The 20,849-nt window shown below is 40.0% G+C and overlaps 2 protein-coding genes and 1 long non-coding RNA gene across 6 annotated transcripts in view; 1 reads left to right on the top strand and 2 right to left on the bottom strand.

The window, feature by feature from the left end:
- LOC116693675 (uncharacterized) overlaps window positions 1-13,591 on the top strand; it is a 23,977-nt gene extending 10,386 nt beyond the window's left edge. Inside the window, exons 3-4 of the long non-coding RNA XR_004332969.1 lie at window positions 2,347-2,357; window positions 13,474-13,591. This is a non-coding gene — a long non-coding RNA (uncharacterized LOC116693675). The remainder of the gene's footprint in view (window positions 1-2,346; window positions 2,358-13,473) is intronic.
- Window positions 4,460-8,934, bottom strand: gdpgp1 (GDP-D-glucose phosphorylase 1). 3 transcript variants are annotated; one of them, XM_032522799.1, is made up of 3 exons: window positions 8,445-8,934; window positions 8,009-8,104; window positions 4,460-5,835 (listed from the first exon to the last, which is right to left on the bottom strand). In XM_032522799.1, exon 3 carries the CDS (start codon window positions 5,819-5,821, stop codon window positions 4,733-4,735), a length of 1,089 nt encoding a protein of 362 aa, XP_032378690.1. In that variant the 5' UTR covers window positions 5,822-5,835; window positions 8,009-8,104; window positions 8,445-8,934; the 3' UTR covers window positions 4,460-4,732. The 3 variants fall into 3 exon arrangements, with proteins under 3 accessions (XP_032378690.1, XP_032378688.1, XP_032378689.1); XM_032522797.1 differs by lacking the exon at window positions 8,009-8,104; XM_032522798.1 differs by lacking the exon at window positions 8,009-8,104 and having other exon boundaries at window positions 4,460-5,829.
- Window positions 13,592-16,921: 3,330 nt separating the features above from the next.
- The window catches only part of lonp2 (lon peptidase 2, peroxisomal), a 21,609-nt gene continuing 17,681 nt past the window's right edge, over window positions 16,922-20,849 (bottom strand). For both annotated transcript variants that reach the window (XM_032522751.1, XM_032522750.1), the window contains 4 exons: window positions 19,278-19,363; window positions 18,668-18,875; window positions 18,366-18,556; window positions 16,922-17,529 (listed from right to left, as the gene is read on the bottom strand). In XM_032522751.1, coding sequence (XP_032378642.1) covers window positions 17,299-17,529; window positions 18,366-18,556; window positions 18,668-18,875; window positions 19,278-19,363 — 716 coding nt within the window. In that variant the 3' untranslated portion in view covers window positions 16,922-17,298. The remainder of the gene's footprint in view (window positions 17,530-18,365; window positions 18,557-18,667; window positions 18,876-19,277; window positions 19,364-20,849) is intronic.

Below are 20,849 nucleotides of genomic sequence, written 5' to 3'. Positions count from 1 at the left end.
CCAAAAATAACATGGATGATTCCTTACGTTCTTCAGGTAAAATTGATTACTTTCATTTTGTGTGTTTTATTTAATCTGATAGCATTTGAGTTTTTTTTTTATTTTTTATATGGTTTCTAAACAGTATCCGGACTAAACTTTGACATCTACCCATCTGAGGTCCACTCAACATCCTCTGATCTTAACTATAAGTCAAAATAATTCATAATTTCTAATAAATCTATTATTAAATCAGCTCGTGTTTTAAAAAAAAAAAAGCTCCAAAAGCTGGGAAAAGTGAGAAATAAATCAGAAAAAAATCCTTTCTGCTCTCTGAGTGGCCTAGGTGCGACGTATGCCATGACGTCATACCAAGGGCTGAGCGGAAGTGAAGGAGGCCATGTTGAACCATTAGGCTCCTTCAAGATGAGCCAGGTCTGCGCAGAATCGATCACCGGTGTTCGCTGCCCAAAGCCGGTTAGATTTGTGTCCGACTTGATCCCATAGACAGTTAAAAAATGGACCAACAGATCCAATTGTTCTTGGCGCAGCCTCCAACTGATCTTAAAGATGGGTGATGTGGGCACCCAGATAGCTCAGTGGTTAGAGCGGGTGCCGATTTATATAGAGGTTTACTCCTCAACGCAGCCGGCCCGGGTTCGAATCCGGCCTGCGGCCCTTTGCTGCATGTCACTCCCCCTCTCTCTCCCCTTTCATATCCTCAACTGTCCTGTTATTAAAGGCCTAAAATGCCCAAAAAATAATCTTAAAAAAAAAAAAGATGTGAGATGTGTGACGTGGGCAATGTGTCTGAAAGTTTCAATCATTCATCATTTCCAATCAGCAGAGATGGCGAGCGTAGGTATATGTTAGGAGTTAACATAGACACAGGCTAAATACTGCTAACTAACCTGCTAGTTAACATTAGTAATCAAACCTAAACAGCTGATGTAAGTTGCAACTGTGTGCAAGCTTCTCCTGGCAATACAGAGATTAATCAACTTTGATACAGCAAGTCATGTGGTTATGACACAATCATTAGCCTATTTTTACAAAAATGTCTGCTACAGAGCCATAACATGAGGTACAAGGTAAGATTTCTAAATTTTCTACATTGTTGTGTTTCTTTAGAAAAAAACAATGGACAAATAGTCTTGAAACGCTTCAAATGTAAAGTTATTCACTGTCAAAGTGGCGCCAAAATGAATGGTCGTCAATGGGATGCTAACTGCAGGTGATGGCTTCGTAGCATTAAAATGGCGCCATGGGAGCTACGCTTAGAGAGGCTTACCCCCTTGCTTGATCCCGACTTGCTCTGACATCATGCACACGTGGGCAACAATAATCTCACGAGAGCAAGGCGGCCGCAGGTTTGACACGCAGGCAGCGCAATTGCTTTTCACCAACCTTTGACTAGGGTTTTAATAACAAACACCACTCGTTTTCTTTTTTCTGTGTAATATATGAAACGTTATTTTGTAGGCTATAAGTCTCATGTTGTGCATTAAGAGGATCCATCTTGTGGGGTTGAGCGCTGAGCATAATGAGACATTACAAAATGCAGTAATGCAGAAAAAATACCAGAAACACACACACACACACACACACACACACAGCATATATATATATATATATATGTACATACGTACATGTGTATGTATAGACGGTTGTGGTTTGGGGTTTCACTTTGTTTTCTTTTCCTCCTGTGGTTTTGGTCCTGTCTTGTCTTGTCTCCTGTGTTTGTGTCTTGTGTTCGCCTGTGTCTGTCTGTATAAACGGTTTCCTGTTTTATTTAGAAGTCTGGTCTCTGTCTCGTCTTGTCTCCAGTTTTACTTTTTGTGTGGCTGATTGTCCTGCCCCGCCCTAATGTGATTCACCTGATGTATTACCGGTTCCTCGTTACCTCTTGTATTTAACCTCTGTGTTCCCTTTGTCTCTTGTCAGATTGATTTGTCCTGTTGACGTGTTCCTGCCCTTCCCTGTGAGTCTTTCCCAGTCGCTGTATCTCCCGCATCTTGCTTTTGGTTTTTGCTTTTCCTTTTTGGATGTGTGGGTTGTGGGATTTGGGGATTTTTTTTAACTTTGTTTCCTTTCCTTTCCTTCGTCTCTGGTTTTTGCCACCTCATCCCTGTTTTTTTTTTTTTTAACTCTGCCTTTTTGTTAAATAAATCCTTGTGTACCTGCTCCCACCTCATCTCTGCTTTTGGGTCCTCATTCCTGCCTGAGTGTAACATATTGTGACAATTATAATGTAATATTTTAAGTTCAAGAATCCCACAGGTTAAAATGTCGGATTATTTTGACCATTGTAAAAAGTCATTTGATGGCATTAAAACTAAGCAGAGTACTCAATTAACTCGTACAAAGTTTGTTTTTCTGTTAGGTTTGTGAGAATAACAAAAAAACACAAACCACATCTTGTGTGTATTAAGTTCATTAATACTGTGAAATTTGTGTAACCATTATTTTGTGTCTACATATCGAATAACTGCAAAAAACAAATTACTCACATTACTCACTCCGTTTCAATAAATGTATTGGTTTATTTGACAATTGTAGTAATATCATCAGTAAAACTGTCAAAACACTATGCAATTACTACTCAGGCCCAACCTGTTGGCAGTTATAATGGAATTACCACACAATAGAGCAAGTATGTGGGGATGTCTTGTCAAACAATTTAAGGTTTAAAAGGCACCTGCAGAACCTGGTTTTGATCACAATGGAGGACAAAATCTGCGTCACCATAAGGGATAGCCAGGGTGATGTGATGCTTAGAGTGAGCAGAGAAATGGCTGAAAGACTAACTGGTGAATAAAAACAGAATAGTCAGTTATCTTAATACCATTATACATGTGGGTGTCAAATATTGAAATATTTATCTGTATGTTTTCAGACAGCAGATATGCCAGTGACATACTAGCAGATTCTCTTTTTACTATGCCAAACATGAATATTACAATGCATGTAAGCCATTCTTTTCAATGTTCTGGCTCTCTTTCACTGCAGTAAACCCACAAATAGCAAGGGTTGTGACCCAACTTCCTGTCTTCTCCACTCCTCAACCTCTATTCACCCAGGGCCCTACTTCTTCGTCTACTCCCCAGCTTATAGATTTAGCCTGGGTTCTTACCACCCAGTCACCATGAGCTGCCACTTAGAGGCACTTCAAATCAAAATGCCTTAGGGTTAAAACTGTACAGTAACCGTCTCAAATTTAAAGTCTTTCAAGCGGTTATAATGACACACATTTGCTACAACCCTCCTTAGAGCCTTTTAAACATTGCAACATTGTATTACTACTTTGAACTTGGCATTTGACCCGAGGTGCACCACATCACCCTGTGGCATACTGCACACTAGCTCACAAAAATGTAAAGGAAAGAGGAGGAAAAAAGGAGATATGCATGACAACTAAAGACCCTGTGGGCCATGAAATGTGATTTGACAGATGTGTGTTGACCAGGGAACAGAAGTAATGGAGATGGGTTGACATGGTGGATTCAGAAATGAATCGACTATATATACAACTCCTGGTTGGCTAGAGTCCACAGGCAGGCAAGAACAGCGTGGGTTACAGGCAACTTGGTATGTCTGTTTGTATAAAATGGTCCCAACATCGTCGTAACATCCTATAGCAAAGAAGAATGAATGATCAAATTGACGTGGGCTACAAATTAGTGATAATAGCCTACTAAAATACTTCAGATAATCTACCTCTACTCGTCCTCTCGACAATCTGCAATGACTTTAAAGTCAGTCACATTGTACAAAGGTACAGCTTCCTCAACAAAATGTATTTTTTGAACCAACCTAGATGAATAAGCTAATTTTATACACAGTTATAAAAGACAACTGTGCTTCCTAGAGCAGTTATTTTATAAATATGGCTGCTGACAAATGATAACCATGTTTGTTTTGATGATCATTTAGAATCATCCTCAAAACTGATAAGTGCTTTTACTGAATGCAATCAGAAAAACTAAACCACTCCCGTTAAGTTAAATGAACTGTGGCCATGTGTGCACCGTTCTTTGAAATATTTAGCATTAAATCACCTTCTCTGTTGAAATCGATTGTCGTGGATGAGAAGGGGCATCTTTGCATGTTGAATTTCCTCAGCCATCAAAAACGTATCTGTGATTTCCTCAACCATTTCTGTAAACTACAGGTAGCCTACAGATGATCCAACAGGATGCAAACATGTTTGTAACTTCCTTTATATGTTTTGAAGGCTGACGAAAAACGTGTCCAAATTGACTGCGGCCTTTTGTCACCGCCCCCCGGTTGCTGCCGCCTTCTCTCGTCCACTTTAACATTAACAACGCCAGCAAGCCCGCATGAACAGTCGAACCACTTAAGGTGGAACACCGGAACGCAGCCATTAATTATGTCATAGATCACATCTGCTTTGACAAGCCAAATTGTGTTTGAATGACTTGCTTCATATACACAACTTATTAAATAAATCAGAAAGACATTTAGATAAAATGCTTATGGCATTTTATTTGAAACCATTTTAATACAGCACATCCATTAAATATATATTCTAAAATAGATAAGAAGGTATTGTGCACATCTACCAGATTCAGGAAAAGAGATTCAACTTAGCTCCCAAAGTATAATCCAGTGTCAAGATATTCATTTTTCTAATTGAGGTTAAAAAAAAACACTTCTCAGAACTTGTGAAGCTTCTGACCTAGTTCCTTCAAACTCCCAACACAGGATTCAAAAAGGCTTTAACGTCTATACATTATACATCCATCAAATGACGAGTAAGCTGCTGTTCCAATGTTTGAAACTCTGCATCAGGCAGTAGACACCTCTGGATGACATCCATTACATCTTTCTCAGTTGTGAGCTCATAGTCCTCCTTGTTCTTAAATGGTAAATGTCCAGCCAGCTCACAGAGTGCAACATTGAAGGCAGATTCCTCCTTGGCACCAAAGCATGATGTTCTGGGCCATACAGCAATACGAACACCTTTTCTTGAACAGTGATCCTTTTGGTTCTGTGTGCGATCACAGGGCGGACATCCTCTAGTCAAGAACAGGTTGTGAGCAATATTACCATCCACAAGAAAATCTGTGACTTGACAGATGGCTCTGGCCACTTTCCCCACCCGCTCTGATTCTGTGTAGAACAAAAAGCCTGCAGGAAAGTCCAATAAGCGATAAAACCCCTTTTCAGGAACCAGAGGCTTCACTGGCATAGATTCTATCTTGAGCTCATGATCCAGGTAATACCCATGTAGGTGTAAATGATTGACGGACGCAAATGCTCCAAGACTATTGAACCCGACACGGAAGCCAGGATCGGAGCTCAGGAGCACAGATTCAATACCAACCTGAATAGTGAAGCTTGTCAGGATCTGTGGGAAACAGCGTGAAGGATCTGGAACAAAGAGACAATGTCCGAACTCCAAAGGGCTGACATTGACCAGCACAACCATCCTGCAGGGTTCATGCAACTGTCCCTTTTCTTTTCCTCCCTCAACGTCCTTTATCATCTCAAAAATGATTTCATCTGGATTGATTTTGTTAAAATTAAACTGCTTGGCATTAAACGCCTGCTGAATGCTAAGTATCTCCTGAGGCTTTCTTCTCTCTATGCCTCTTTGAATATTCAGCTGGGCCACATAGCCATGTGGGCCCGACAGGATACGCGTCTGTAAATCACCCAGATGGTAGCGGAAGAGTCCCCTGTTCATTCTGTCTGTCCAGCCGGCATGGACGGTCGTGTCAAACTTTGCTGGCAATGATGCAATCCCAAGTCTGTTTCCACTGCTTCGTTGCACATCTCTGACAAAGTCCTGGGTGCTATACACAAACTGGAGCGGCATGGTTGGATCTGCAGCTGAATAGTGAGGCAGAAAGGCATGAGATTTTGACTATAGTAGGTCTTATAGGAGTCATTCTGCTGAATCATCAGACTGAAAGCCGGGTCACACGAGTGGTCCGTGGATATGGCGGTAATTAACGACTATTGACTTAATGCTCAGTCCACCCATGGTTTTATTAATACATATATTAATCATGTAGTCAATAAAATTTCCCAAAGCTCAGGCTGACTTTCAAAATGCTTGTTTTGTCCCACCAATAGCCCAAATCCCAATAACAGTGATGGCATCTATCATAGGAAACATTCATAATAATAAAAAAAAAAACATTAACTCAACTATTAAGCATCATTATTTTACTGAAATGTATTTAGCTGCAGGGTACAGAAAGGGGGAACTCTGAAATCAGGACTGTGAAGTGAATGGGACATAGATAATTCACTTTTATTGTAAAGTGTAGGTTTACATATTGTTGATTATAAACACAGCACTTTGTTCTTAGCGTGGTTCTACATATATTGATCAATGTAATTTACTGTCTTTAGTCACTTCATATAAGCATGACTGTTCAGGGATCACGGTCCCTTTGAATGTTCTGAATGTGCGGCTGGTCAGTGCCATTTTCTGTAGTGTTTTTTCTGTTTTTACGTTTTACTGCAATTTCCACAACTGTAACATTAGTTGAGAGCAGAAACCCTAAATAAATCACCTGCATAATAAACAGTGATATAACAAGTATTTCCTTTAGCAATACTCCAATACGCCATTACAAGTAAAGGTCCTGCATATTACTTCCGTACAAGTGTAAAGGATTATCAGCAAATTGTACTTAAAGTATCAAAAGTGCTCATAATGCTGACCACAGTGGGTGTTTAATATATTTTTATATTGTATTACTATTACTGATGGATCAATATATTTTACATACAAGACATATGATAAATTTATGAAATGCATTGCTATGTTTCAGGTAGTCTTGCTTTGCCCGGCTAGTCCACTAGCATTTGGGCATGATAGAGAAATGTGCTCTGGTTTATTGGCATTTCTTTAAACCAATCACAATCGTCATGGGCGGCACTAAACTCGGCAAGGAGCCGCTGCAAAATAGCCTCGAGAAGGAACTTATTTTGGGATCGATGAAGATATTGTCTTCGTAAAGGATCTTTTTCATTGTGATAGCCAATTACTTAACTATGAATCCTTTCTCAGAGAGAAAGCATTCCCGATAACATTCAAAAAAATACAACTCAGTTTTCAAATCTATACCTAATGGCATATTTGAATTATGAAAAGTTATTAAAAAAATTGAAGTTCCTGGTATTAAATTTACTCTTTATATTAACAGTATGGATATTATGAGTAGCAATTGTACTAAAAAGCAGAAGAAAATGGTTTCTAAATTTAAAGAAAATAACACCTCGTGGGAAATCTTTCTGGAAAATAACTGGCATAAGGAGTGGCTTGTTCCTTTTAGATATTGTATCTCAAACAAAGTGAGGGGATTACATTTGAAAATATTGCACAATACATATCGTACAAACCTGTTTATCTCAAAATTCATGCCAGTTGACAATTACTGTAGTTTTTGTAAGACAGAACAAGAATCGTTAACTCATCTCTTTTTATGGTTGGTTCATTTTGTTTTACATTCTGGAAAACTTTTGAAATGGATATGGTATCTAAACCAACACATACAATCACACTTGAAGAGAAACATATGACATATTTTGAATGTAAAGATAGAAATATACTGTATGTACTTTTGTTACTCTTTTTCCTAGGTAAGTTATATATTCATAAATGAAAATTTTCTAATACAAGACCATTTTTTAGACTATTACAAATTGAAATTGACATTTTGAGTCACCTAAATATTAGTAACAAAAAAGAAAGCTAAAATTATATATCTGATATATACGCCAAACTATTTAATTAAGAAAATCTGGGTAGGTCTGTCACATTTTTATTATTATTTTATTTATTTATTTATTTTTTACTTGGTCTCATTCTATATCAGTTGCAATTATTTTTCTATAATCTTATGTTGCGATGACTGAATGTTTTTAAATCTTTTTCTAAATTTAAAAAAACGGAAATTCTTTTGGTGGAAGATGTAAGTTCAAAAGTCGTTTTAGTCATGCGAGAGAAACTCAGATTGGACAGATAGTCTGGCTAGCTGTCTGGATTTACCCTGCAGAGGTCTGAGGAGCACCTAGTCCTCAGAAATCCAGCACCAGATCAATCCCGGAAGTAGAACTTCGGATATAGACCGTTTTAATATATTTCCTGCAAAGTAAAACTATAGCTGTAAAACAAATGTACTGGAATATACTATTTTCTCCCTGGAATGTAGAGGAGTACAAGTAAGTTGGGCCTATAAAGTAGCATACAATAAAAATACTTAACGTTAATTCAAACTCCTCCAGTATGTTACTTCAGTAGATGTAGCTATCTACCCTTCCTCAACGTTCACCACTGATACTGACAAATAGTTGTGACAGAAAACTAGTAGCGGAAGGTAACTGTAACCGTTACATAATACAAAACAAGCAGGTGTCCAAGCTGCTTGTCTCATTGTGTGTTTGCCCATAACACAAGCAGGAGCTCACAGTGTAACGTTACTCACCGTGTTTTTACTTTGACAGCATCTCACCGTGCCAAAGTCACCGTCTTGAAACAAAGATGCCAACACAGATTCAACGCCTTTTGAAAAGAACAATTGCATTTTTAACATTCACATAATTTGTTTTTGTTTTTCCATCTGTTTTCCCTACGGGTGTATTAGCACCAGCAGAGATAAAGGAACTTTTGACCTGAACAACTAGGACAGGTTTGCTAGCTAGTTTCCTCAGTTACAAGTATTCTTCTTTGTTGGTGTTTATTGGTGTCTTTTTTTTCTTCTGTATATTTTAACGTCGGTTTGCATCCATTGCGCTGCACTACCGCCAACTACTGGTGTCACATTTCACCCACAGTGGCCAGCTAGTTACTCAGATTCTGTCCAACTCAGCTACCGTTAAAAAACTAATCAGATATCTCTTGCCTTGTTCACCTCCTCCACATTCCAGTATGTTTCCCAATCCACTTCACCTCAGTCCTGCTCTTCTCATTCCCTCCATTATATTTCCTACATTTAATTGCACGGTTTCTGGTTCTTGACATCTATTACACAACCCTGTTGGATGTTTCCTCATGATGAAAAACGTATTATTTAAATAAGTATGCCCAATTTTCCCGCTGCTCCGATTCTCCGACCAATCTCCCGCTCCATGGTCCCCTCACTCACGAACAAGACCCCAATGATCTTAAACTCCTTCACTTGGGGTAAGGACTCATTTCCTACCTGAAGAAGGCACTCCACTTTCCTGCTGAGAACCATGGCCTCAGATTTAGAGGTGCTGGTCCTCATCCCAGCAGCTTCACACTCAGCTGCGAACCGATCCAGTGAGTGCAGTGATGCCATCAGGACCACATCAACTGCAAAAAGCAGCGATGAGATCCTGAGCCCACCAAACTGCAACCCCTCCCCACCCCGACTACGCCTCGAAATCCTATCCATAAATACTACAAACAGGATTGGTGACAAAGCGCAGCCCTGAGCACGTGTCCTGATTTAGCAAAACTTTGGCTAACAACTAACAGTTTGTAAGCTAGTTTCTATTTCACAAAATCTGACCAGCAAAAGTCCTTTTGTTCGGGCAAATGAACTTACAAGATGCAAGAGCAATGTTCCACTCCTTCGTTTATGATGGCATAGTCTCATTAAGTCAATTTAAATAATGGTACATGGTCAGAGTCTCGGAGCTCAGAATAAGACGTCTGCACAGGTCGCCATCTTAGATCAGCCCCAGAACCAACTGAGCCGTAGGCCAGAAATTTCTGGGTGACAGCGCGGACATAATCAGTGGTGGCACCAGAGATTTCTTATTGCTGGTGCTATGGAGTTGCTGGTAATTTAGAGTTTACCAGCCGGGATGGCATGAGACGGGAGGGTCTCCAGGCTGGGCAAATCCGAGCAATTAGGAGCCCTCCAGAAAGCTCAGGTACCTTTCCCACTTTCTAGTATAGACATCCAATCAGGCAAACTGTTTATATGACATTTTTTCAAATGCTGCCATCATAACCATCTACAAGCCCATTCCTGGATTGACAACACCCCTTCATTCCTCCATGCTCTTAAAATAATCTGTCTGGCAATCATTGAACTAGCCTGGACCCAACTTTTTATGTACTTATCTATTCCGCATTGGATTGACCAATCTTTCAGAACAAATAATCATGGGCTGAATAGAACCTGGGTCCCATGTGTCCCGGTCCAAAATTCCTGGAACATATCACAGGACCATAGGACATGAAATAATTGGTCTTCCTATGTCTTACATTCCAACAATTCGGTGTGTTGTTCAAACCAAGCCTTAACAATCTGGAGGTAGTCCAATAGAAGCGTTTATAATATGAACTGAATGAGGCACACCCTCACATTGCTCAACATAGTTTTAATATTTCTACAGATTCTAATGTTTTATTATGTTTGATCCCAATGACCCACCTGCATTCTCTTGTGAAGAAACCTCAACTTTTGGTTGAGACATTTAATCTCCTGAGACAAGACAGAGAAGCATGGTCAGGTGGATGTAGAGATGCATATGATTGTAGTTGAATCATAACACGCTGTTCCATTTATATGGTCACATTTTCACAAATAAAATCAAACAACATTTCCCATTAGTAAGTGGCCAGCGTTACACTCATAAGCATCGCTGTAAGTGTTGTGTTAGGCTGAGTCTCATTTCTCTGTCTTACCCCTAGCCCTTGGCTGTCAAAACAATTAAAAACAATTTCATTCATCATTTTCATCAACTGTGATGGATTAAAAGAATGAATGAAATTGTTTTTAATTGTTTTTTTGTTTTCTGAAGGATGGCTTTTATCTTATTTTAGTTTAGAAAATGGTAAATCTGCAATTTGCACAGCCCTTTGAGTAGCCCACATATGTTGACTGTACATTTGTCTTTTATTGTTTTTAACCCTGTGCGTGTCGTTGCGTCTGTAACTCTTGGAGCAGAGTAAGTTACTCAGTGTCCAAAACAAATTTCTCCTTAGGGAGACTAACAAAGGTACTTTGACTTTGACTTTGAAACCTCGTGGTAAGGGCTAGGCATGAAAACATACCCCTATGAAATGAGACACCACTTGGTTACGTCACCATACACCACAGACTCACAGAGATTTCAGCCTTTATCAGTTAGATTAATGGCACCTGGGATGAAGGACTTCTTAAAGCTCCTATATTGAAAAAAGTGAGATTTCCATGTGTTTTTTTTAAGTTTAAAGCAGGTTTAGGTGCTACATAAATACTGAGTTTCAAAATGCTCCATCTACAGAGTAGCCTAATTCACACAGCCCGGGTTCAGGTTCCTTTAAAAAAATCGAGCCGTCAGGGCTTTTATACGTTTGTAATTTCACAACTACTACATGTAGGTAGAAAGTGCCACTACCTCGACTGCAATAATGGTTCAGAGACTCGGGAAACGTTTTTTAATGTGAGGTAAAATGTTCAAGTTAAATATATTACCCACTCTTAATGGGTTATTTTGTTCTCCCTATGTATAATTAAAAGGGCAATATGTTCACTCCAATAGTTAAAATTAAAGAATTTCGGAGTTCATAGAGGTACTCGAGTTCAGAGCTTTCCACTTGACGGTGAGCTAATCCTTAATATTTCCTATCTTAGAGTATCTTTACCTTAACTAGTTCCTTTAACCTTTAAAGATTTTTGCCTTTTTATTTCATTATGACAGACTTCTTTTTTAGTTCTTTAAAAATAATATCTTTTAATGTCAGGGGTATACGTGACAGCACCAAAAGGAAATACATTTTTTTGTTCAGTAGACAAAAAAATGCTGATTCTATTTTTTTTTTTTTACAAGAGACTCATTTGGTGGACAGTGATGTGAAATTTTGGAATAAATTATATTGCATGCATCTCAACAATCAGCAAGTGTCACCATTCTCCTTAACCATTCTAAAGGAGATGTAGTTGAATCAGTGATCCCAAATGAGGGTAGATAGATAATCTTGGTTTTTAAACTAGACAATTTCTTTATAGTTTGCAATTTATAGAAGTATACAATACAGTTTTAGCCAAAATAATCTTTTTTTTTAACTTTGTATGAAACTTGAAGCCTTTAAAACAAATATAAAGATGCATTCTTGATTGTTGGAGGTGATGATAATGATGCTCCAGATGATCTTGTAGATAGAGTACCTGTAATATTAATCCCACATTCTAGATTCAAAAGTACTGCATATATTTGGGAACAACTGGCAGTTATAGATTATAGTTATAGGCCATTTTTAAACCCTGACATTAATACATTTACCTGGAGCAACGTCAGTCGATCCCTACAGTCTAGAATTGGTCTATGGCTTATATCTCCCTCTTGTCTGCAATTTGTGTCAGAGTCATCACATAGTTATGCCTTTATCATAAATTCATTTCAATTCATCTAGTAGGAACAAAACAACAAAATGGTAATAGGCCTATACGTGGTTATTGGAAACTAAATAATAATTTATTAAAAGATGATGAGTTTTGCTATTTAGTCAAAAAACAGCCAATAGCATATTTGTTATTAACGAAGGGAATCACATACACAAATGGGAACATTTCAAGTTTAAAATCAGAGAAATGGCAATTATAAGAGGTAATTAAAACAGTAAGGTAATTGGTGCAAATGATCCAGTAGATGGTGCCAATGTTCAATCAATGTTAGAGTTACAATGCATTCTTCCAACAGTATAGGTCACATACGCTGATGAGGTACTAGAATTTAATTCATCGTATTATTTTTATACTGTCAGTTCCTTTAGAGCAACTTGTATAATGGATAAAGGGCCCGGGACATGAAATACATTTAAACTTATAGACTATAATATAGGCTTACTGTATATTGATTGACTTGAATTCACTCAATACCTTTTGTCTGGGGACAACTCTTAGGTGTTGCGGCCTACTAATCAACTACGATGTACAGTGGCGATGGTGTAGTCAATCCAAACGTAAACGAGTCCAACGACTCTCGGTCAGTTCTCCATGGCACTATCCACTCGCCACAATAAACGGCCTTTAGACTAGCACGCCCATGGGCGCAGGGGAATTTGCTATTTAAACAACTGTGTCGGTCTTAAACTAGCCAAGACGCTTGTTTTTTTTATCATTTGAAAAAGTAACAACACAACAGATTAATCCCCAAAAATAGCTTTTAATAATTAGGCTTTTTAATAATTAGGCTTTAATAATTAGGCTTTTATTTTTGATAGTACAGCTTAGACATGACTGGGGGGAGAAAGGGGGAGCAAAGGGCCACAGGTCAGAACCAAACCCGTGGCCGCAGCATCAAAGACTGAACCTCCTCTGTATCAGGGCGAGCGCTCTACCAGGTGATCTACCCCACCAGGTGATCTACCCCACCAGGTGATCTACCCCACCAGGTGATCTGCCCCACCAGGTGATCTGCCCCACCAGGTGATCTACCCCACCAGGTGATCTGCCCCACCAGGTATCTTGCCCCACCAGGTGAGCTGCCCCACCAGGTGAGCTGCCCCACCAGGTGAGCTGCCCCTGCGCACGGCTTGCGTATTTTAGTTGCAAGAAAGTATATTCCTAGAATGCACACAGTTGCTGTTTGCAAAATCTGTTTTGTACACGCATAACTCTTTTGATGTTCTTGGCTTTTATTAATGCATTTGTGCATGAGTCCGTTAATCTTTTCATGGCTGTCTAAATATGGAAAAACCACACAGCACGCTGGTGTTTCACATTATAACGCTACAGGGGAGGGAGAACAAATCCCATCTGTAGCACAGAGTTGAAAATCTAAATGTTTCTGTTTCTGAGTGAATTCAGCTGGGATACATGTTCACACATACTGATACAGTTGTTCCCCTGCTGTGTGCATTTAATTGTCCCTCACTGCAGGAATAAAAAAGCCCTTTCTCAAGATTTCAAGCATCTTTAATTGATCTCTTAATTTTTTGTTAGTTAACAAGACACAAGTGCATCTTGGTTTAGTTTGAAATCAGAGTTGTGTCAAAGTTATTAGTTAACACTGGTATTCTACACCACCCATCTCTAAAATTAAAATCTTGTACTCAATACTATCTTATGTGATCGCACACCACCTCCATGCAATTGCAAGTAGTCCAGGAGGACACGGAGGATTAAAAAAACAGACTCTTCAGAATAGGTAATTATCTTTATTTGAGCTTCTGCTTGCAAAAGTCGCCGTATGACCCAATCTTGTAAACATTATCATACTGAGAAATACAGAGAGTTTTGTGGAGCTGATCTGGCCAGCCAGGGCGAGGCCGCCGCAACGCACTTGGCTCAAGGTGCTCTATCTCTGCCGCAGCCATTTGCAGGGGAATCTTTACTTGACAAATTAAAGACATGGCCTATTTGCATGGGATTAAGATTACAGACAACCTTCGTAATGATTTGATTACAAATGACTAGAGGTCACTGGGTAATACTAATCCCGTGCTTGAATGTAAAGGACATTCATTAATATAAAAAAATTAGGCACTACAGCTTTAATTCATCTATTTCCATCCATTCTTTGTCAAACATTTTCTCTAGAAGTGCTCACTTTAAACCTTGAGGGCCTGTTTTCACCTGTTTTTAACATCTGTCCTGAGAGATGGAATCGAAGGAGGACAGCTCTAGGGGTGTGCGTTTTTACCTGGTTTTAACATCCTGAGTGATGGAATCGAAGGTGGACAGCTCTAGGTGTGTGCGTTTTCACCTGGCAGCACATGTGTTTTCAAATGCGTCCTAAGTGGCCACTCGTGATCAGATCTCACTTCCCCGCTCTATATGCAAATAAACACATACAGTTCATCATTTCCGTTTGCATATAGGCTGGTTGTGTGTGAGCGGGTTTATAAATGGCAGTTGTTACTCTCACATAAATCATACATTAGAAACTTGCTATGACTAATGAAAAAGCGCTGCCTACGGTGTGTGTGGCGACAGAAGGAGGTCTCCTGATGGGCGGCGGGTCCTTTGCAGGAGATAAAGACATTTGAGAAGTCTCTCTGTGTTCAGCTCTCAGTACATGTGACGCTTCTTACTGGATCTCTGTAGGCTGGAGTTTAGTTTCCATATTATTTCTACTTTAGGGATGTAACGGTATGAAAATTTAACCTCACGGTTATAGTGACCAAAATTATCACGGTTTTCGGTATTATCACGGTGTGTGTTAAATATAGTTAGAAAGCACTGATAGGCCTACACAAGCTGACATATTTTCAAAAAGTGTAACAGTGTTTATTATATTACAAAAATATAGGCAATAGGCTTGTAAAAACTACTGAAAACTGGCTACTGAAACACTGGCCCGCTGTAGGGTGTCCGGTAAGAACTTGAACCAGAGATGTCGGGCTTTGAGATCCAGGAAGATCTATTTACAACTCCAACATGCAAATTGCTTCACGGCACTGCACGCATACACGCCCCCATTCAGGAACTAGCTAGCTATAACAACAAGGTAGTGATGGAGTTTTTCACACTATTGTCATGGCTGAGCCAGAAAAAAAGAAGCAGAAAGCTAGGAAAGCAGTCGGAGGAATGGAAGGAAAAAGGAAACAGCCGATTGACCGAGCAAGGTACACATAAACATAGGAAGTATCTATTCCGAAGCTGTAGAGGAGTCTCTATAGAGAAACCTACGAGCAAAAAAACAAACCGCATGGTTCCCCTTTAAATACCAAAAAAATCAGAGGCTTTTTTCCTTTTTTTAAGATTATTTTTGGGGGATTTTAGTCCTTTATTTTGATAGGACAGCTTAGACTTGAAAGAGGAAAGAGAAGGGGAATGACATGCAGCAAAGGGCCACAGGTCAGAGTCAAACCTGTGTCGAGGCGTAAACCTCTACATATATGGGGCCCCGCTCTACCAGGTGAGCTAACCAGGGGCCCCATAATCAGAGACTTTTGCTGTGCAAAATAGTTTTACATCCGTTCCTTTGGCCATTCAGGCTGTCTAGTAATATATTACATATTGGTGAATAATATTATTGAATAGTGGTGGCTGCCTTTTCTAATAAACAGCTCTGCGCAGAGTTCCAGTCAGCCGGGGATATAAGAGCAGGCAGCACAGAAGAGAAATACTTTGAATGAGTAGGTAGTTCCGCTCACAGTTGAGTAGTCTTTAATGTGGCTCAGGACACATTCCCGGTCTCACTGCTATAAGAATGTGGACACCTCTGAATGTGGTTTTAGTGATTGTCTCTCAATGCATCCTGGGTGCATTCACACCTATACATAGAGGTGTCCACTTGTGATGTGGTCACTCAGATCGGATTTTAATACCAGATGAAAACGGCCCCTCATTTTGCACACCGCCAACTTGGTCAGCTTGAATTTTCAAAACTACCCTTCCCCATTAATTAACTTGTTAGCTAGCTAGCTAGCTCACTCACATTTTTTGCATTTGACAAATTAATGGATTTATTCAGCAAATTAATGGATGCTGTCTCTTCATAAAGCTTTGTTTCTATCTACATATGACATGGTAAATACAGCCTGAGCAGTTAACCCAGATATTTTCATTTCATTCCCATTACTTCCCATCGAAAGTTTCTACCTTGATTATTCCTGAAATTCTCCAACCCTTAATCTTTCTCCATACAATGTCAGCTACAGGTGCACAGGATTCCAGACATTAAATAGGTCTGATCACTTCTGCCAGAAAAATGGCATTTTGGAATAAGAATGTTGGTCCAGGGAAAGTGTTTTCACACTTCAGGCAGGCAGGGGCTCAGTAAGGGATCTGATACTTACAACAGTATGACCAAACTAAATGTAGTCTTTTCTTAACAGTTGCTGTAACATTTGCACAGCTAAGAAATTTCAACATTGCATTTACTGGTAAAACCGAAATGGCTGGAATCAGGCTGCACCACACCATCAGACCATCAGATCAAAACTCATCAGCCTCAATCACATACAAAAAGAAAAACATATCAGCAAATTTACCTTTACTTTACGTTTCTTTTCAGCACAAACTTTAACAATCAACCTAAATCAAAACAGTGCTGCCTCACCAATGTGTTAAGGCTTTAATAAGCTCACATCCACTCGACCTGTGCTAGAGCAGTGCTGTTAATATAATGCAAATAGCCAAGAAAACAGATGCCAGTCTAGAAAAACTAAGGCTGAACACTTAAAGGCACCAACATGATTACATGCAGTGGTGGCTGTGACCTGGATGGAGTCTTGGCTGTGAATGGCTATAGAGCCAATATGTGAATAACAACGATGCTTTACCTGTAACACTTGTCCATGTTAATTTTAACCGAATCCTGTCACAGGGCTTGACTCTGAATTGTAGCTTGATTTCCCTCAAATTATTTCTTCAATAGGAAAGTAATCCTGTGAACATGAAGAGTGTGTGTTTGTGTGTTTTTATCAGCGGGTTACAGTTTGCTGCTCAGCTGAGGGTGTGTGTGGGTGCTGGCTGTCCCTGGAAACCCTCCATCAAAGGCGGCGTTCAGGACCTGGTCCAGGTTCGCAGCCGTGACAAAGTCGAGGTTGGCTCGGACGTTAGCTGGGAGCTCCTCCAGGTCCTTCTCGTTGCGTTTGGGGAGGATGACACGCTTCACTCCTGCCCTGTGGGCCGCCAGGACCTTGTCCTTGATTCCGCCCACCTGAGGAAAACAGACCAATCCCGTCTGATAAAGCTGCAGATGGTTTTACATTGTATTATGTGTTGAAATCATAGACTGCAAAAATAATGGACAAAGCTTACAGGCCTGAAAAAATAAGCCAAAAGTGCCTGATGTGCCTTTAATCTGCCTTCTATCTCATTTTCAGCAGGGCAACGCCACTCGTGATGAGTGGTTGCACTTGTTGTCTTCTTTCAATACAGCTTGATGTTCATTTTGTAAATTATGGTCCCATTATTTTAAAATTGACAATAAATAAGGGATGCTTTAGGGGCGTGGCTAAACGTCAACCTGTCAATCAGGACAGAAGCTTAGCAAGGCTTACCATGGCCCTGTGTATCTAAAAATAGCCGTGAACTTGTTTTTTGGTGTTGTCCTAGTTTTTATCTTAACCTTTAACCCTCTGACTATGTGTTTTCACTTCATCAAAGTTAATTGGAACATTTGGTCACCTAAAAATGTCTTGTTTGGCAATTTGCCAACCAAGTTTTTCTGTACTGCTGTAGATGCAGATGAATGGCGCCAGTACTCAGAGGCCCGCGTTTACCCCTCGGTAAAACTCTGCTGGATGACTCGTTTCAGAAGGGGTAAAAACCATCAACTTTCCCTCTTTAATGATTAGCGTTGCACAGCGTCATTACAACCATAATTAAAAATGTCTTGGCTGCATCATCCTCCCCAGTTCCACCCTCCCGCAACACCCGTATCCCCAAATCGCCAAGCTCGAGGCTTCAAAACAGCAGTCCACAAACCCATGGGTGACGTCACAATTCTACATCCACTATTTTACAGTCTATGGCTGAAATGTGAAAACCCACCGGCAGCACCAGTCCTCTTAAGGTGATCTCTCCTGTCATGGCAACGTCTGATCTCACCAATCGGCCGCTAAACAGCGAGGCTAGGCAGGTTACTATGGTAACACCTGCAGAAGGGCCATCCTTGGTGACAGCTCCAGCAGGGAAGTGGAGGTGGATGTCTGTTGCTTCTAGCGGGTCTGGACCTCCCACCACTGTTCAAACCCAGACAAATGTCGGGTTTAAAGACAATTTGTAATCTGTGAATTATGTGATTCTGTAAAGGCATGTACAGTGCCTCAACATCAACATGTGTGTGAACTCACTGTTGGTGAGCTGGTAGGTTTTAGCGTTGGCCCTGAGCCAGCTGATAGCCAAATGGGCGGATTCTTTCATAACGTCTCCCAGCTGACCGGTTAAAGTTAGCTGACCTTCTCCCTCCATTCGACTGGCCTCCACAAACAGGATCTCCCCACCGAGGGGGGTCCAGGCCAGGCCCACAGCCACACCGGGCAGGGTGAGCCTCTCAGACACCTTTACACACACACACACACACACACACACACACACACACACACAAAAACATCTGTGAAACTGTAGTTGGTAGAATAATCAAAAGATATATAGAGCAGCTTTAAGGAGAGTTTACAATCTTTTAAATAATTTCAACATTTAAGGAATGAATGTGAAACACAAGGCCAACATGTTAGTGAAGGAGGGAGAGAGGGAAGTAAGATGAAAAGGTATAAAGAAGGGCAAGAGAAGCATAGAGGGAGGAGAACAAAGAAAAGAGGGATGAAAAAGACTAAATATGAGAAAAAAGAGCAAATGCTTGCTAAAAGGCAAACTGCATTATTTTGACTGTAAGTACAGCAGCTGAGCTGTAAAACATCGTCACAGGCTGCCTTTATATCCATGAGCTGCAAGAGCACTTACCTCCATTTCAAACAGCGGAGGTCCCAGGATGTCTTTCAGGGCGACGTGGTCGATCACTATGGGAAGCTCGGGGGGCACTGCCTTGTCTAAGCAACACATGAAATTAAAGTACTGTTGGAGGTTGGTCACACAACCTATTAGTATTTCACGCTTTGGGTGAGAGGTCCCCAAGGAAGAGTCACAGGGCTAAATGAAAACATGTCTTTGTTTATGGAATCAGGTGACTGCAGAGAAATGTGAGAAATAATCAAATTACTAAAGTGCATGTAAACTGAATACTGGACCCATCCATGCATCTTACTTACTGTACAGAAAGCCAAAACTATATATGTTACACACACACACACACAAGCACACACATTATGCAAAGATGCACAGAAAACCAAACACATAGATATACATCTACAGTGAAACTACAAACAGTGAAAACAGACACACCATCCCCTTTGAAGTTGAATTTTTCAGTGACATCGGTTACCTGGCAACACACAGGGCTTTCTACAAAGCAGCACAGAATGACCAGCTGATATCCTCTGTTCCCCAGCTCTAATTTCCATCTCCACTCTTTAAAGGTTCTGTACTTAACATTCAGAACATTAAGAAGGCAGCAAACAAAGTATAGCCCCTTCTCTTTCTGAATAAATAACTGTGTGTTTAATACTTATACTGTATTTAAAATAAGGACACTGGCTGATTCCTATTCAAACTGACTAGCGCAATCTTGTGTTGATCAGCTGTTACTTTGTGGTCATTACACCCACACAGGTGTTTTCCCTTTTTGTCCCTCATTAGCGCTCTCCTCCCCTTTTATCATGGGAGATGTTATAACTGGTCATGGCTGGAAAAAGGTGTTACTTATAACAGTAAGGTAAGTAACGTGGAGGGAGCCAGCATGCACAATACCATGACCCTGAAACTGGAGCACATGAATCATTTATATCATGAATTGCACTGCCAGAGGTTCCCAAATGTTTTTTGCGCTGCGGACCACTAAAATGACACAAGACCACGGACCACATTTGATTTGACTTTATTCCAGGGTCTTTATCTGAAAGGATTTTTGCTTTTAGATGTGTTATAACAGAAAGTGTATAAAGCCAATGACCAAAATAGTCATGCATTCTGTTATTGTCTTACTATGGATGCAATCTGAAGAGTTTTATTTTTGATCCTTTTTAAATCAATTAACTGTTCATTTCTGATACTGCACTGTAACTTTAGTATTTTGTTGCTTATTCTATTTTAGCTGTTGTCATATTCTTTTTAATTAAGTTTTTCTGTTCTTTAATGTGTTACGTAAATCACTTTGAATTGCCTTGTGCTAAAATGTGCTATATAAATAAAGCCACCTTGCCTTGCCTTATAGTGAAAATGAATTATTCAATTTTTGTTGCAGAACCCCTGGAACCCCCTCAAGAACCCTTGGGGGCCCCCACTTCGGGAACCACTGCTGTAAGCAGTAAAGTTAAAGAAGCAACGGTGAAACGTTACATAGTAAATAACGTTCTGTTAAACTTGGTGCTCTCATGGCTCTGTGTGTGTGTGTGTGTGTGTGTGTGTGTGTGTGTGTGT

Source organism: Etheostoma spectabile, chromosome 8 (genome assembly GCF_008692095.1).
Source record: "Etheostoma spectabile isolate EspeVRDwgs_2016 chromosome 8, UIUC_Espe_1.0, whole genome shotgun sequence".
Classification (NCBI taxonomy): Eukaryota; Metazoa; Chordata; class Actinopteri; order Perciformes; family Percidae; genus Etheostoma; species Etheostoma spectabile.
The sequence above is the reverse complement of the archived record's forward strand: the minus strand, read 5'-3'. Positions and strand labels throughout refer to the sequence as shown.

What these genes read in the sequence shown, in the direction of transcription:
- gdpgp1 (XM_032522799.1), bottom strand. Translation starts at nt 5,821, where the DNA reads ATGCCGCTCCAGTTTGTGTATAGCACCCAGGACTTTGTCAGAGATGTG.